Here is a 14,704-nt window from a genome sequence, read left to right as displayed (position 1 = left end):
CCAAGGCCAATAAGATAATGGGTTGAGTTAAAAGGCGCATAGATGCCAGTGATGAGAATTTAGTCAAACTTACAAATCACTAGTCAGACCGGACATGAGGTACAGTATTTTGTGCAATTCTGGGCTCCTGTACACAAGAAAGACATAGCACAGCTAGAGAGCGTTCAGCAACTAAAGTAATAACTGGAACGGGTGGACTACAATACACAGAAAGATAATCAAAATTGGGGTTATTTAGTTTAGAAAAAAAGACAACTAAGAGGAGATCTAATTACTATGTATAAATATATCAGGGGTCAGTACAGGACTGTGACTGTGACAAGGGGACATCCTCTGCGTCTGGAGGAAAGAAGGTTTGTACACAAACATAGAAGAGGATTCTTTACGGTAAGAGCAGTGAGACTATGGAACTCTCTGCCTGAGGAGGTGGTGATGGTGAGTACAATAAAGGAATTCAAGAGGGGCCTGGATGTATTTCTGGAGTGTAATAATATTACAGGTTATAGTTACTACATTCCAGAAGGGTCTTTTATCCAGGGAGTTATTCTGATTGCCTGATTGGAGTCGGGAAGGAATGTTTTCCCCTAAAGTGAGGAAGTAAGGAAAATTGTCTTCTACCTCGTGTTTTTTGCCTTCCTCTGGATCAACTTGCAGGCTGAACGGATGCCGTTTATTAAACCTTACAGACTGACAGCTACCTCTGTATGCACACCTATAAACACAATGCTATCAATCACTGATAACACCTCTCTTCTGTACCGATAGCTCTTCATAGGAGGTGGAAAAAGCAAAGATATAAATGTACAGATGTAGCAGGGTTATCACTCAAACTCAACTCAGATTTTGTAAATCATTGTGTTATCTTGAAACAAAATCCATTGAAAAGCAATTGAAGGTGTTTGCTTAGATTAGATAACACATATCAGAAATCTCAGAAAGCATGAGTGTTAACTCTACTACATCGGGATAAATTACAGGTTTTATAAAAAAAAATCCACAAAACTATATATCAATCTGCTCGGTGTCTCCTGCTGTATAACGTGCTGCTTGCAGATTGCATCGCATTTTGTGGTGACAGGCCCCGTTTAACTGTTTCAGCACCTCAAATGGACCAATAAAGCAGAATGCCAATTTGTATAAGGTTAAGTCTCATGTTTAATGAGTCTAATGTTTTTTGTGGAGAGCTAGATCTTATCTCCAGAAGGAAACTGAGGCAGAGTCCTGCGCTTGCGATCAGCAGGCTTCTCTATACAACTGTAGAAGGGAAGTCTTGCCATATCTAAGAAGTTACAGATAGTGGAATCAGCTGCAGGAACTCCACGGGAGACAGTGACGGTAAGAAGGGACCCTTAATTGCCGACCATACACAATGAAGACAGAGCTCTTACCGGAAAATTCACTGGAATGATTATTGCAAGAAAATTCTATGCAGGGAAGTAAAGTAGCTTAGTCAGCATGACGTGCAGAAGTGAAGTGTAGCAGAGAGTTAACAAGAACTTGACTGATATGCCTCACTTGACCATTGGATTGCAGATGGTAGCCGGGGAAAAGTCTAGTTAGATGGCTTTCCAAAAGTCAGAAGTAAACTAGACCCCGCCTCGATCAGAAAGGATGTGCAAAGACAACCCATGTAACCAGAAAATGGGCTCCACAAACAGCTTGGACAGTTGGCTGGCAGATGGAAGACCAGCAAGAGGAACGAATTAAGCCATCTTAAAGAATCGGCCACCACCCAGATTACTGTACATACAGAAGTGGAAGGCAGGTTGGTGACAAAAATCCATGGAGATATGTTGCCATGGGACATCAGGCACTGGCAGGTTTTTTATTTGAAGACTTGTTCTAAGCAGAAGTAGGGTGCAACACATTCTCAAATGTCTTTAGCTAAGATATGACACCCGTAATATCGGGTAATCCGATTTGCAGGTTTGTGAAGACCAGGATGACTGGCAATTTTGGAATGTTGTCCCCAGGTCAAGACCTGTTCTCTTTTGGCCACAAGAACAATGTCTTGCTAGGTGGAATGTGCTGAATGGACAGGAGCTATGGAAAAAATGAGGACAGGGTCAATGAGGGACTCCTCTGTATGATCATCTGGATCAAAAGAATGGGAAAGATCAATGGTTTAATATTTTTGCCATCTGGGAAAAAATGCAGGATGAAATTGAAGCATCCAAAGTAATGTCTCTTTGCTGCAGAGAATGCCATAGAGAAGAATCCACAGAAATGCATCTTGCCAGAGGAACTCAGCTCTTAAACAGGGTGTCCACCTCCAGAAAGAACTGTTTAGATACAACTGATAGAGAGGAGAAGGCTTGAGGGATAGGAATGCTGATTCAGGCTCAGGAGGCCATTCCTTGGCATTTATTCCCTTTCTAGTAAGGGCTGGGTGTGTAATGACCTGTCTATAATAATTAGAGAAGCCCAGGAATTGTTGGATAGCAAACAGACCTGAAGGGTGCGGCCAGTCCAATATAGCAGACAGCTTTGCAGTATCCATCGGTAAGCCATGGTCAGAGATAATGTAGCTTAGTAATGGTAAAGAGGTCTTTTCAAATTTAGCGCATGTCTGTTCTCCCTCAAGTGGTAGAGAACTGTTCATATGTATCTCCGGTGTGTAGATAGTTAAGGATAGAAAATCAAAATGTCATCCAAGGAAACTACTAGACAGGTATGGAGGAGATCATGGAAAATATGATTAACAAATTCTTGAAAAACCGCAGGAGTATTACTTATACCAAAGGACACTATGAGATACTCTTCTCACATGCAGATTCTCTGAAGTGTTCTCTGAAATAAATATCCACACGGGCAGCCAGAGTAATTAGGTTATCCAGGGTAGATGGGTCATCACAACCGGCCAGTTCATTTTCATGTGGCCTAACAGACCTCCCCAAAAAGCTACTAAAAGAGCTTCATTGTAAAGGATCAGGGTACGGACCTGTATAGCATACTGCCTGACCATGAGGTGCAGAAGAGATGATGCTGCAGAAGAAGTATGGCTAGTCTTTGAGGACCTTACAGAGGTAGCCAGGAAATCTTGAATATTGATTGTCAGACGGTTGCTTTATTTTTACAAAGTAGTGTCCCAGGCAAGTGATTCCCCAGACAGGAGGGAGACCAGAAATGTTATCTTAGACAAGTCAGTAGTAAACTGGTGATGAAGTACCTCAAAGTGTATGCTGCACTGGTTCGGGAATCCATGACACAACATGGGATACCTTTCATAGCCTGGAGGACATGAGAGATGCAAGATGGAGGCCCCAAAGCCCGAGAATAGTGGAGGTAATGTGCAGACACTGTGGCTGACAATAGTGGTACAGGATCAGTAGTGGACATGGTGTCCAGGCAGATATGATATGCAGATAACAGTTGCACCTGGCAGCCATGCTGAGTGGACATCTCTTTATCTCAGGCAGGCCTATATGGGGTGAGCCAGCGAGTTCCATGGTCTGACCAAACTGTTACGACAGTGGGTGTTGAACCACTGTGTCAACCAACCAGTTTGATTTAGGGATAAACCTAAGAGCGTTATCCTGGCAGTCCTCTGGCGCTCACCCTTTAGAACCTGTACAGGAATATGAACTTCACTGCAGGGGAGCCACCAGACTGCTACCTCTTGAAGTAGTCCTAATGTGTCTGACAGCTGACCCACAGGGGTCACAGACATGAGTGCTGAGAACCAAGGGATCAGGCAAAACTGACAGTCAATAACAGGTCAAAGTTTTGTGAAACAGGTCCGAGGTCAGGGCTGGCAGCAGGGGATCACTAAGGTAAATAGGCACAGGTCGGGTTAGGTAGTGGTGCGTCAGAATGCAGTAAAGACGCAAAGGTCGGTACATGGGCAGAAAACAGGAACAAACTGCAACAGACAGGGTAGTTGGAGCAGTGCCTGGGTTTTCCAAACTAAATCTTTAAAGTGCTGGAAACTCTGCAGGATACCAGACTGTCCATAAAAAATGTAGAAATAAAAATGTACCTTATTACTGTCTCAGCAAATATAGGGAGCAAAAAGCTTTTATAATGTGTACATAGATAAGACGCACACACTGTGATAACCAATGTTTCATTTTAACTGGAAGAATACTATGTTTTCCTCCCAAAAATTATATCATTCTCTATAAGCTAAACCCTGCACTACAAAATTCTTGCTTCAAAAAGCCATAAAATAGGACTTCTGCCACTTTTTGGTATCACTTGCTGAAATAAATTTGATAGTTTTTTGCATTTTTATACCACTCACTCAGAAATCACAAAAGTGGTAAAGTGAGTGAGGTTAGATTTATTACAGAGGCTTTAAAAATTGCATAAAAAGTTCCAAGGGGTAGGGGCATGGGGGGAACTTGACAAAAACACTGGAGTAGCATATCTAGACAAAGGTGTTAAAGGGAACCTGTCATCAACTTAATGCTGCCCATACTAACGGCAGCATAAAGTAGAGACAAAGGAATTGATTTCAGCGGTCTGTAATTTCTAAGTTAAAAGCAAGTGGTTGCCGGGAACCAACATCACAATCATTGCAGACTGGGCCTGGAAAAGAGTCAAATCTACATAAGAAGAGTCCTGGTTATTCATGAATTCCTGCTCTCCTGCCCACCTGCTGATGACTGACAGTCTTCTACCTAGACTTCTCCGTTTCTCTCTAGGAGAGAACTGCCAATCATCAGCAGAGATTATGAATAACCAGGACTCTTCTCAAGTAGATTTGACTCTTTGCAAGGCCTGGTCTGCAATGATTATGATGCTGGTTTTCGGCAACCACTTAGTTTTAGTTCATGAGTGACACACCGCTGAGATCAGCATTTCTGTCACTATTTAATGCTGCCCTAAGTGAGGTCAGCATACAATTTATGACAGGTTCCCTTTAAGTTTAAAGATGTGCCAAATTTAGTGTGATATTTAGCCTAGACTTTAACTATTACCCTGATGATAAATTCCATGAAATGTTTTGTGCTGTTATATCCCCTGCAGTGTAATATAATAATAAACCATATTCTAAGATCCTAAATAAAACTGCTTACAGATCCCCTTGTACTGTTTGTAGATATTAGTGCTGTTCACTTAAAGGGGTTGTCTGGCTTCAGAGATGAACCCGGACATATCCCCTTCTTCCCCTACTCAGCCCCACATGAGCAGCTGCGATGCTCTCCCTTGCCCTGCTCTAAATCGCGCAGGGCAAGGGCTTTTTCTGGAGATCCAGTGACGTGCCAAGCTCTCCATGAGTAAGCTAGGCAGAGGCTTCCCCCTAGCAGTGAGCCCAGTGCCGTCACTGACACTAATGGGCGGGCTTTAGCGCTGCCCTAGCCCGTAAAACTGCTAAGACAGCGCTAAAGCCCACCCATCATTGCCGATTCCGTCACTGGCAACACTGCTAGATAAAAGGGTTGTCTGTGTTCAGAGCTTCTAAGTTAAAGGGGTTCTCCGGGCTACAAATACTGATGAGTGACGACCTATCCACAGGATAGGTCATCAATATCAGATAGTTGTGGGCACCGATCTGTTTTGTTCTGTTGGGGTACCAGAAACTTTACAGTGCAGAGCTGGAGGCTGACAGGTCCGTACACTGTGTAGTGGCTGTGCTGGAGTACTGCACCTATTCAAGTGAATAGGAGCGGAGCTTCAGTACTCTGGCGCTGGAAATCACTCAGTGTACATAGCCTCCTGCTTCCACGCCATACGCTGTTAGCTTCTGATACTATGGCAGCCCAAAACAGCTGCTTGGTGGAGGTTCCAGATGTCTGAGGATAGGTCATCGATATCTGTAGTCTGGAGAACCCCTCATGTTCGAAATATACCTTGTGAGTATCTCCCAACATATACCAATGTACGGCTGCAACAAATTACACTGTTTAGGTATATAGTGGGAAATGCCAATAATAGGTGTACATTTTATGTACCAACCTATGTATGGAATAGTGTAGTCTACTATGCTATTCCATAAGGCAACAAAATGTATACCAAAAAATACCAGCCCATCACACACCTGATGGCCACTCCTTTGGCCTTCATCGGGTAAACAGAACCCTATGGATACATTTGGAGTATATATGACAAATGTAGGCTTGTACTGTGTTGTGGACAGAGCCTAATCACTGTCTTTCTGGTTTATGTTGTTGTCACATCCTCATGCTTTCTAGCTTTGTTTCTAATCTGTAAGGATTATAATGATTATTAATACTTGTTTAACAAACACAGAATCACTGCGCGGCGGCAGCTCCTGCAGATACCAATTATCTCGTTCTTCTGCAGCTAGCCCAATTTAACATCTGCAGTAGAAGAGGTTTGAAGAGCTGACAAAACTGTAGAATGAACTTTAGGGCTCATGCACACGAATATGTAAACCTGCACTGCAAACAGTGGGTCCGCAATTTACAGGGCCCGGGACGTTTTTGCACCATATCACGGATGAGGACCCTTTCACTTGAATGGATCTGGAAGGTGTGACTATGGAGTGCTTCCGTGGGTTTTTTCTCAGTGCCTCTGCACCACAAAAAAGTAGAACATGTTCTATTTTTCTGAGGTGCAGACGGATCACGTGTTGAACGGGTCTGCATCCATCTGCAGAAACCGCTTGGATGTTGCCTGTGCATCCCCAATGCACGGAACAGACGGGTAATGGCTGTGTGCATGAGCCCTTATACATATTTCTTCATATTACATGTCATTTTGTATATATAGATAACGCACAAGATGAATATCTTAGGAAATGCTAATGATAAACAGCAATCTCTTGTTACGGACGTACCAAAACATACGGACGTCCCGGCGATAGTGAGTGGCAGGAGATCTGTGAGACTGGCAACACGTGGTTTGATCTGACAGGTTTTCCTTGTGGATCAATAGGCGTCTGTGTTGTTTCTGGTTATGGCCACACCCCTTGCCTCCAGGTGTTGCTTATGTGGTCATTTAACCTTCCTTATTTATAGTTGCTTCTCCCACATTGCTGTGCGGTTTATAGCTTCTGTGCCTGTGGATAGTTTGTGGTTGGATCTCGGGTGAGTTCCTGGTGCTTCCATAGCCCCTTTGAAGTTAAGTCTTTCCTTTCCCATTTGTATTTTGTTTTGGTTCTCTGTGTGTTGCATTTTCCTATTGTTTGTATTAGGCCTGCAGTTGACTCTTGTTCGTCCTTCCTTTTGGAGAAACAGGGAGTCTCGTCTTGTACCAGGGTCCTATAGGGCTAGACATGACTCTAGGTATTCCTGCGTATGAACTCACCTACCTTTGGGGTCTGTTCATACTGATAGTCAGTCAGGATTTTGGTTAGGGTTTTCACTAGGAGGTATCCATCTTCCTTCCCTAGTTCTCAGGCCCGATTCCCTCCTATGCTCGGTGTGGTGTTTCCCTCCCACACCGAAGCGTGATATCTCTCCTTATCAGGAAGCAGTGCTAGTTTCCTGTTATGAGTAAAGGCCACCCCAAAGACTGTAATGTGCCCAAAAGCTGTTTTTAATAGAAGTCTTTGACCCTGGATGGCAGCACCCTCTAGCAAAATGTGGAATATGACGCATACTGGGGGTACTTACAAGTGTGCATAACACAAGCTGGCATTGAGCCTTGGGCTAATGTACAAAGAAAATAGTGTGACTAGCCTGCATTACTGGATTATCAGATTATTTTATGATTTTCTCCTACAATGGATAGGAACGGAGTCAAAAAAGTTGGTGTCAGCAGGAACCACAGGGAATCTCATTTTATATATCTCCCCTTGTTAGTGCGAAAAGGGATTCCTCCAATGATACATGCAGTACTTTATGAGTCTGCTAAACCTTTTTTGAAACAGACATTTATGTTGGAGCGATTTACAAAATATCAATATTTCTTTCTATATAACTGGTACAAGCCTCTGCATATTATTTGAATGTAATTTATTAAAAACTAGTTTCTTTTGTAATTTACTTTGTGTTAAAAAAAAATGCTTCAGTTGCGAGATTTTCTCCTTACTTCATTTATAATGGTGCCCTTGGATGATTAATCTGTATAGTAATGTGCATGTCCACCTACTGAGGTGGTCACCCATGCTCAGTTCCATCCTTCAAATGCGACCAGTCCTATCTACTGTTAGAAGTTGTGACAGGGCCATTCGCACGGCAGAATTTTGGCATGGATATTGCGCCAAAATTTCATCGACTCCCATTGTTTTCAATAGAAGTCAGCAATGTAGTTTACAGGCCTATGGTTTAAAATCACATGACTTTTGCTATGGTGTCCGCACGGACGCTACTGCGGATGTCCGCTTGTAGATTAACTCCATTCAATAGAGCTAAGCTGTGAGCGGGTCTGCAGCACTCAAGGTGAACAACCGCAGCAGAAGCCGCAGCAGTTATCGAAAGCGTCAAATTCCACCATGTAAATATAACCTTACAGGGAGAGAGCTGCAGCAGAAAGGACATACCCCTGAGCTGCCAGCATTAAAGGGCTTCTGTCACCCCACTAAACGCACTTTTTTTTTTGTCTACTTATAATCCCTATCCTGCCATATTGCCATACATTATGTTATTAATAATTTTCGTTCAGTAGATTTAGCCAAAAACTTACTTTTATGATATGCTAATTACCTTTCTACCAGCAAGTAGGGCGTCTACTTGCTGGTAGCAGCCGCAGAAAACCGCCCCCTCCTTGTGTTGATTGACAGGGCCAGCCGTGATCTCCTCCTCCGGCCGGCCCTGTTAGCATTTCAAAAATCGCGCGCCTGTGTTGATTCGGCGCAGGCGCTCTGAGAGAAGAAGGCTCATCTCCTCAGCACTCCCTCAGTGCACCTGCGCCGATGACGTCTTCTCTTTCGGTGACGTCATCGGCGCAGGCGCACTGAGGGAGTGCTGAGGAGACGAGCCATCTCAGAGCGCCTGCGCCGAATCAACACAGGCGCGCGATTTTTGAAATGCTGACAGGGCCGGCCGGAGAAGGAGATCGCGGCTGGCCCTGTCAATCAACACAAGGAGGGGGCGGTTTTCTGCGGCTGCAACTAGCAAGTAGACGCCCTACTTGCTGGTAGAAAGGTAAATAGCATATCATAAAAGTACGTTTTTGGCTAAATCTACTAAACGAAAATTATTAATAACATAATGTATGGCAATATGGCAGGATAGGGATTATAAGTAGACAAAATATGCGTTTAGTGGGGTGACAGAAGCCCTTTAAGAGAGGAATTGGAGCAGTGAATGAGGGGAGCTCTGGATCCATGTAAAGTACAGGGCTGGTTCTAGCTTTGTTATAGAGATATTATGTAATATATGATGTCTGATTTTAATTTTTTATATAATTCATAGCTGTACAATTTTTATCTAGTCTGCATTGGTCAGAATAGTAGCTGAATGTTTTTATTTCTATCTTGCCCTAGACTCAGTGGTGTACCAAGGGAGGGGCGGGGGGGGGGGGCCTCACAAGGGGGGTGCCTGACGGAGTCATCCGTCCCCGGCTCCATCCACTGCTGCGACGCAAAGGATTATTGCGGCGGCCGGCGGCGCGCAACATGACGTGACGACATCACGACGCTGACGCCGCGCCGCCGCCTTCACGGATCAGAAGAAGGATCTCCATTATACCAGCGGTCGGACGGCCAGACGGCGGGCATCATCAAAATAAATGTGAGAGAGACGACGAGTAAAGTAAATAATTGTGTAATTAAGGGGGGGTGTACCGTGTAATTAAGGTGGGGAGGGAGGGGGTGCAATTAAGGGGGGGTGTTATTAAGGGGAGAAGAGAGGGTGTAATTAAGGGGGGGGGTGCAGGATTTGTTCATTTTATTGATGGGGATTTTGATTTTTTTTCTTTTTGGTGCAGATGGAAAGTGATTTTTTTTAAGGGGGTGCAGGTTTTTATTTTATTAACCACCTCCGGACCGCCTAACGCAGATGTGTGGTCCGGAGGTGGCAGCGCTGCGCACAGCGACGCATATACGCGTCATCTCGCGAGACGCGAGATTTCCTGTGAACGCGCGCACACAGGCGTGCGCGCTCACAGGAACGGAAGGTGAGCGTTAGCGAGTGGATCTCCAGCCTGCCAGCGGCGATCGCTCGCTGGCAGGCTCGAGATGTGATTTTTTTAACCCCTAACAGGTATATTAGACGCTGTTTTGATAACAGCGTCTAATATACCTGCTACCTGGTCCTCTGGTGTCCCTTTTGTTTGGATCGACCACCAGAGGACACAGGTAGCTGTGTAAAGTACCACAAAACACCACTACACTACACTACACCCCCCCTGTCACTTATTAACCCCTTTTGAACCACTGATCACCCCTGATCACCCATATAGACTCCCTGATCACCTCCGTCATTGATCACCCCCCTGTAAGGCTCCATTCAGACGTCCGTATGACTTTTACGGATCCACTGATACATGGATCGGATCCGCAAAACACATGCGGACGTCTGAATGGAGCCTTACAGGGGGGTGATCAATGACGGAGGTGATCAGGGAGTCTATATGGGTGATCACCCCTCTGTCATTGATCACCCCCCTGTAAGGCTCCATTCAGACGTCCGCATGTGTTTTGCGGATCCGAAAATTTGTAATAAATATTATTGAAAACATTGAAAAAAGTTTGTGCATGTTTTCTTAACTTTCTTGGGGGGGGGGGGGGCAAACAAAGGGTTCGCCCCGGGTGCCAAATGCTCTAGGTACGCCCCTGATCCCATCTGATGGCATATTAAGGTACATTTTGGGAACTTTAGAGAGCAACTCACTGCAGCACCCCTGATTCCCCCTACACCCGATTCCAGCCCTGTGGCACGTATGTGCCCTATGGAAATATTGTGACTGAACGTGGTACACACCACAACCTGTCACCGCAGAAAGACAGGTGACAATGACAGTCATACATTCACCCATTCCCTACTGTGTTGCTTTCCAAGGGCATGAACTTTTATAAGGATTCCCTAAAAAAATCCTTTAAAGGCTATAAGCAATGGTATTTGTGCAGATTCCATAAGAACACACAACCTGGGTACACAACTATGCCTGGTGGCTATGTTTATAGACATGTTAACTTTCTGCATATTTCGGTATATTTCGGTATATTTCTAGTCAGACTTTCTCAATCAGTACTTAATTGATAGATTAGGCTACATTCACACTAGCGGCACGGACCTCCGGCAGGCTGATCAGTCAGATGAACAGCCTGTCGGATCTGTCCTGCCGCTAGTGACAGTGTGCCCCCGGACTGCCGCTCTGTCCCCATTGACTGCGGAGACCCGGCAGCGCACGGCGAGAGGCTGCCGGAATAAATGTTGGACATGTCGTAGTTTTATTCCTGTCGCCGTGCGCTGCCGTGCCTCTGCAGGAACTCCACCCCGCCCCCATTATAGTCAATGGGGACGGAGTGGCAGTCCGGGAGCACACGGTCACTAGCGGCAAGACGGATCCGACAGGCTGTTCAACCTTGCCGCTAGTGTGAAATTAGCCTTACACGGAAGAGAACATCCAATGCTCAATAGACTGCATTATAATATAATCATCCCCACCTACAATACAACTACTGCAAACAACATCGTGAAAGGCAATCACTAAGTTTTAGCATTTTACAAACATAATTAACCAACTAGAGCCCAAATTCTCTTTGTTTTACTGGAAGTGATGACTAAAAGGCTAGTAAAACCATAAACACACAGAACTGTTGTATTCCAATGAAATATAGCACAGACAAAAATACTTTCTAGGAATATAGCTGAAAACACTAAGTTATTATCCAGGTATGACTCCAAGAAAACAGAAATATTAAAGGAAACTGTCAGCGTGAAATCTGCAGGCAGCAGGTTACAGAGCAGGAGGAGCTGAGCAGACTGATATATACCAGAGATTTGTGGGAAAAGATTCAGTATAACTTGTAATTTATACATTTAAAGCTCTGCTCTGTTACGCTTAGGCGTCACGTGGGTGGTGCCAGTCAGTGATTGACAGCTACATCTGCATGACTGGGCATACAGGGAAGGCTGTCAATCATTGAGTAGGACCGCCTACTTGACTCCTAAGCATAAAAAGAGCAGAGGTTCAAATGACTAGATTATAAATGATACTGAATTGTTTCCTACAATCTGCTCAGCTCCTCCTGCTCTATAAAATACTGCCTGCAGATTACACTGCATTTTCATGGCGACAGGTTCCCTGTAAATAGGGATTTGTTCCATCCATGACATAATATCTCATTGCTACAATCTAACGAGAAATGTCATCAGTAGCAGAATGAAGGCTGACACTGGGGGAATGAGACAACCTATAGTAAAGAATAACTAGATTATGGTAATAGACTTACTTTGTGTTTTCAGATTTGTAAGAACCAGTCCATTAGGTGGAATTCATCAAACGATCTACGATAATCAAGACCTGATACCCCATCACTCTCCAGCCAATGGGGCTTGATTTTTATTTTATTTTTTATATGGTCGTAAGGTGCATCAATTTACAAGTCGGCACAAATGGCTTACATGGCGTGATAAATGGGAAACTCCCAACGTATTTTAGACGCACGACACTTTATAGCCGGCACCAATATGACACAAAAACGCCTCTCATCTTGCTTAAATTTGGCGTTACTCTTCAGCTCCCCTTTTCTGTACATATTGCAGATCTGCCTAACCCATGTCATTAATTTGGCACACATTGTACTAGAATATGTGTAGTATTACGTATGGTCCATCATCACAATTTGAACCCCAAACAAACTGTGGCCCTGATTATTCACAATAGGGATGCTCATTTACACTGTGCACAAAGGAAAGTCAAAGTCCATCAGTAAAATAGGATCATTGCAACATGTATCAGCAATTCTGATCAATCACTATCCCCAAGAGTTACTAATATGTGAAACACCCCCTAAGATCATGGACTGCGGTGCAAAGCGTCCTTACACCCACCTAAACCCCCATCTGAATAGGGTTTGCAGAAATCCATATACCTGCTGCAGAAAGAATGTACATATGGGAAGGATTTTTCAGATGCAGAAATTTCTGCAGTGAATCTGCTGGACTTCCAGTATAGAAGGGAATTAGCTTGTGCCCTTCACCGTAATGTAATATATCATCCATTCTGACTGATGAATGACACTATTTTAATCCATAAGTCTTTTACTATGTATACTGATATAGATACATAAATAGATAGATAGATAGATAGATAGATAGATAGATAGATAGATAGATAGATGAAAGAAAAAGCAGCACTCTTCAATAATGGGTGCAGAATTCAAAAATTACAAAAGATGTAAAAAATAAAATAAAAAATAAATAAAAGAAATGATATTGACTGCACACACAAAAAAACATCTATATATGATTTAAAAAAGAGGCAGCACTCCAATCCAACAGTGAAAAAAGTGGATGTTTTTTGGATGCACCAGCTTGGGAGAATAAAGAAAAATCCACTCTTTCCACTGTTGAATCGGAGTGCCGCATCTTTTTTTTCCCTATTATATATATATATATATATATATATATACACACACACATTTTTATTTATTTAATTTTTTGTGTGCAGTCAATATCATTTCAGTCCATTGCTATGAAATATGTTACAGTTGGATGAATGTCCCACAGGGGTTTATCAGCCTTACATAATCCTTCCAATATGATAATCACTGCAGATAGGACACAGATAAAAATGACCAGATGATATTCCGGAGAATACACTGTATATTTCATGATATAACCCATTACAGATCTATGATTCCCCCCCCCCCCCCCCCCCCCCCCCCCCCCCCCACATGGCTTATGATGACTGGTTTATAAAATGGGTGCACTTCTCACAAGCCTTATCAGAAATCGCCCCGCTCCAGGCTGCACTTCACTTTGTAATAGGTTTATTAATAGAGATAATTGTCCTTCCTGATCCTAATCTCTGGCTACCCCAGACCAAAATAGAAGTGAACATGCAGTGCACAGCATGGGGGTCAGCCCCATGGCAGGCAGGAGGGATGGCACATGCATAGAGAATAACAGAAAACTGCTCCTTTTACCTGCAGGAATTGGGAAGACACTGCTCATGAAGGAGGTCTGCGAGAGGATGAAGCAGAAAAACAGCTGGAAGTAAAATCCCATTGCCATGAGTCTGAGCACAGGCATGCTGGCAGGCTGAGGGGATGTGTGTGCACTGCAGTAGTGAGTGTGCCACTGTGCACCCTGCTGCCTCCACCCAGTGGGTGGGTGGGTGTCTTGGTGCTGTCTGCCACCTTCAGGGTGGCTGTGGGTGGGTGCCTCTGATGCTCCGGTTCAGCCTCCCTGTCAGTACATGTCAGTGTGACCCTCCTGTGTCCGTCCGCACGGAGGACATTCTCAATGGCAGCCCCACAGCCTGCTGATATATATAACTCACACACTGCGAGCAGCAAGGGCTGCCACGTATTTTTACCTCAGGAGCCATACACCACTGCGTCACCGCCAAATCCCTGCCAGGAATGGCCACTTACCTGCCCCATAGTAATACCCCGCCAGGAAGGCGACCTTCATGTCCTGCACTGTGCCCCCGGGAAGCCAAAGGGAGAAAATAATTAAGAAGAACTCTGCTTTACAGCTGCCATGCTTCTCCACCTAGATAACAGGGCAATACATTGTTTTTACACAAAATATTCATATGTTGATTTGCTTTTTGCTTTCTATAGGAGAACATATACCTGCTTTGTTTTTATTTTATTTTATTCTTATTATTTTATTAATTTATGATTTGAAAAATACTGAAAAAAAACTTTCTATTTTCTTTATAAATGTAATTTATT

The 14,704-nt window shown here is 43.8% G+C and overlaps 1 protein-coding gene across 3 annotated transcripts in view; it reads right to left on the bottom strand.

The window, feature by feature from the left end:
• COLQ (collagen like tail subunit of asymmetric acetylcholinesterase) overlaps nt 1-14,499 on the bottom strand; it is a 118,466-nt gene extending 103,967 nt beyond the window's left edge. For 2 of the 3 annotated variants that reach the window (XM_044293814.1, XM_044293815.1), the window contains exon 1: nt 13,949-14,176. In XM_044293814.1, coding sequence (XP_044149749.1) covers nt 13,949-14,054 — 106 coding nt within the window. In that variant the 5' untranslated portion in view covers nt 14,055-14,176. Of the gene's footprint in view, nt 1-13,948; nt 14,177-14,398 lie in introns of those variants that run through there. The other variant, XM_044293816.1, reaches the window with a different exon arrangement.
• Between the last annotated feature and the right edge of the window lie 205 nt (nt 14,500-14,704).

The sequence above is a fragment of the Bufo gargarizans genome, chromosome 5, assembly GCF_014858855.1.
Source record: "Bufo gargarizans isolate SCDJY-AF-19 chromosome 5, ASM1485885v1, whole genome shotgun sequence".
Taxonomy (NCBI): domain Eukaryota; kingdom Metazoa; phylum Chordata; class Amphibia; order Anura; family Bufonidae; genus Bufo; species Bufo gargarizans.
The sequence above is the reverse complement of the archived record's forward strand: the minus strand, read 5'-3'. Positions and strand labels throughout refer to the sequence as shown.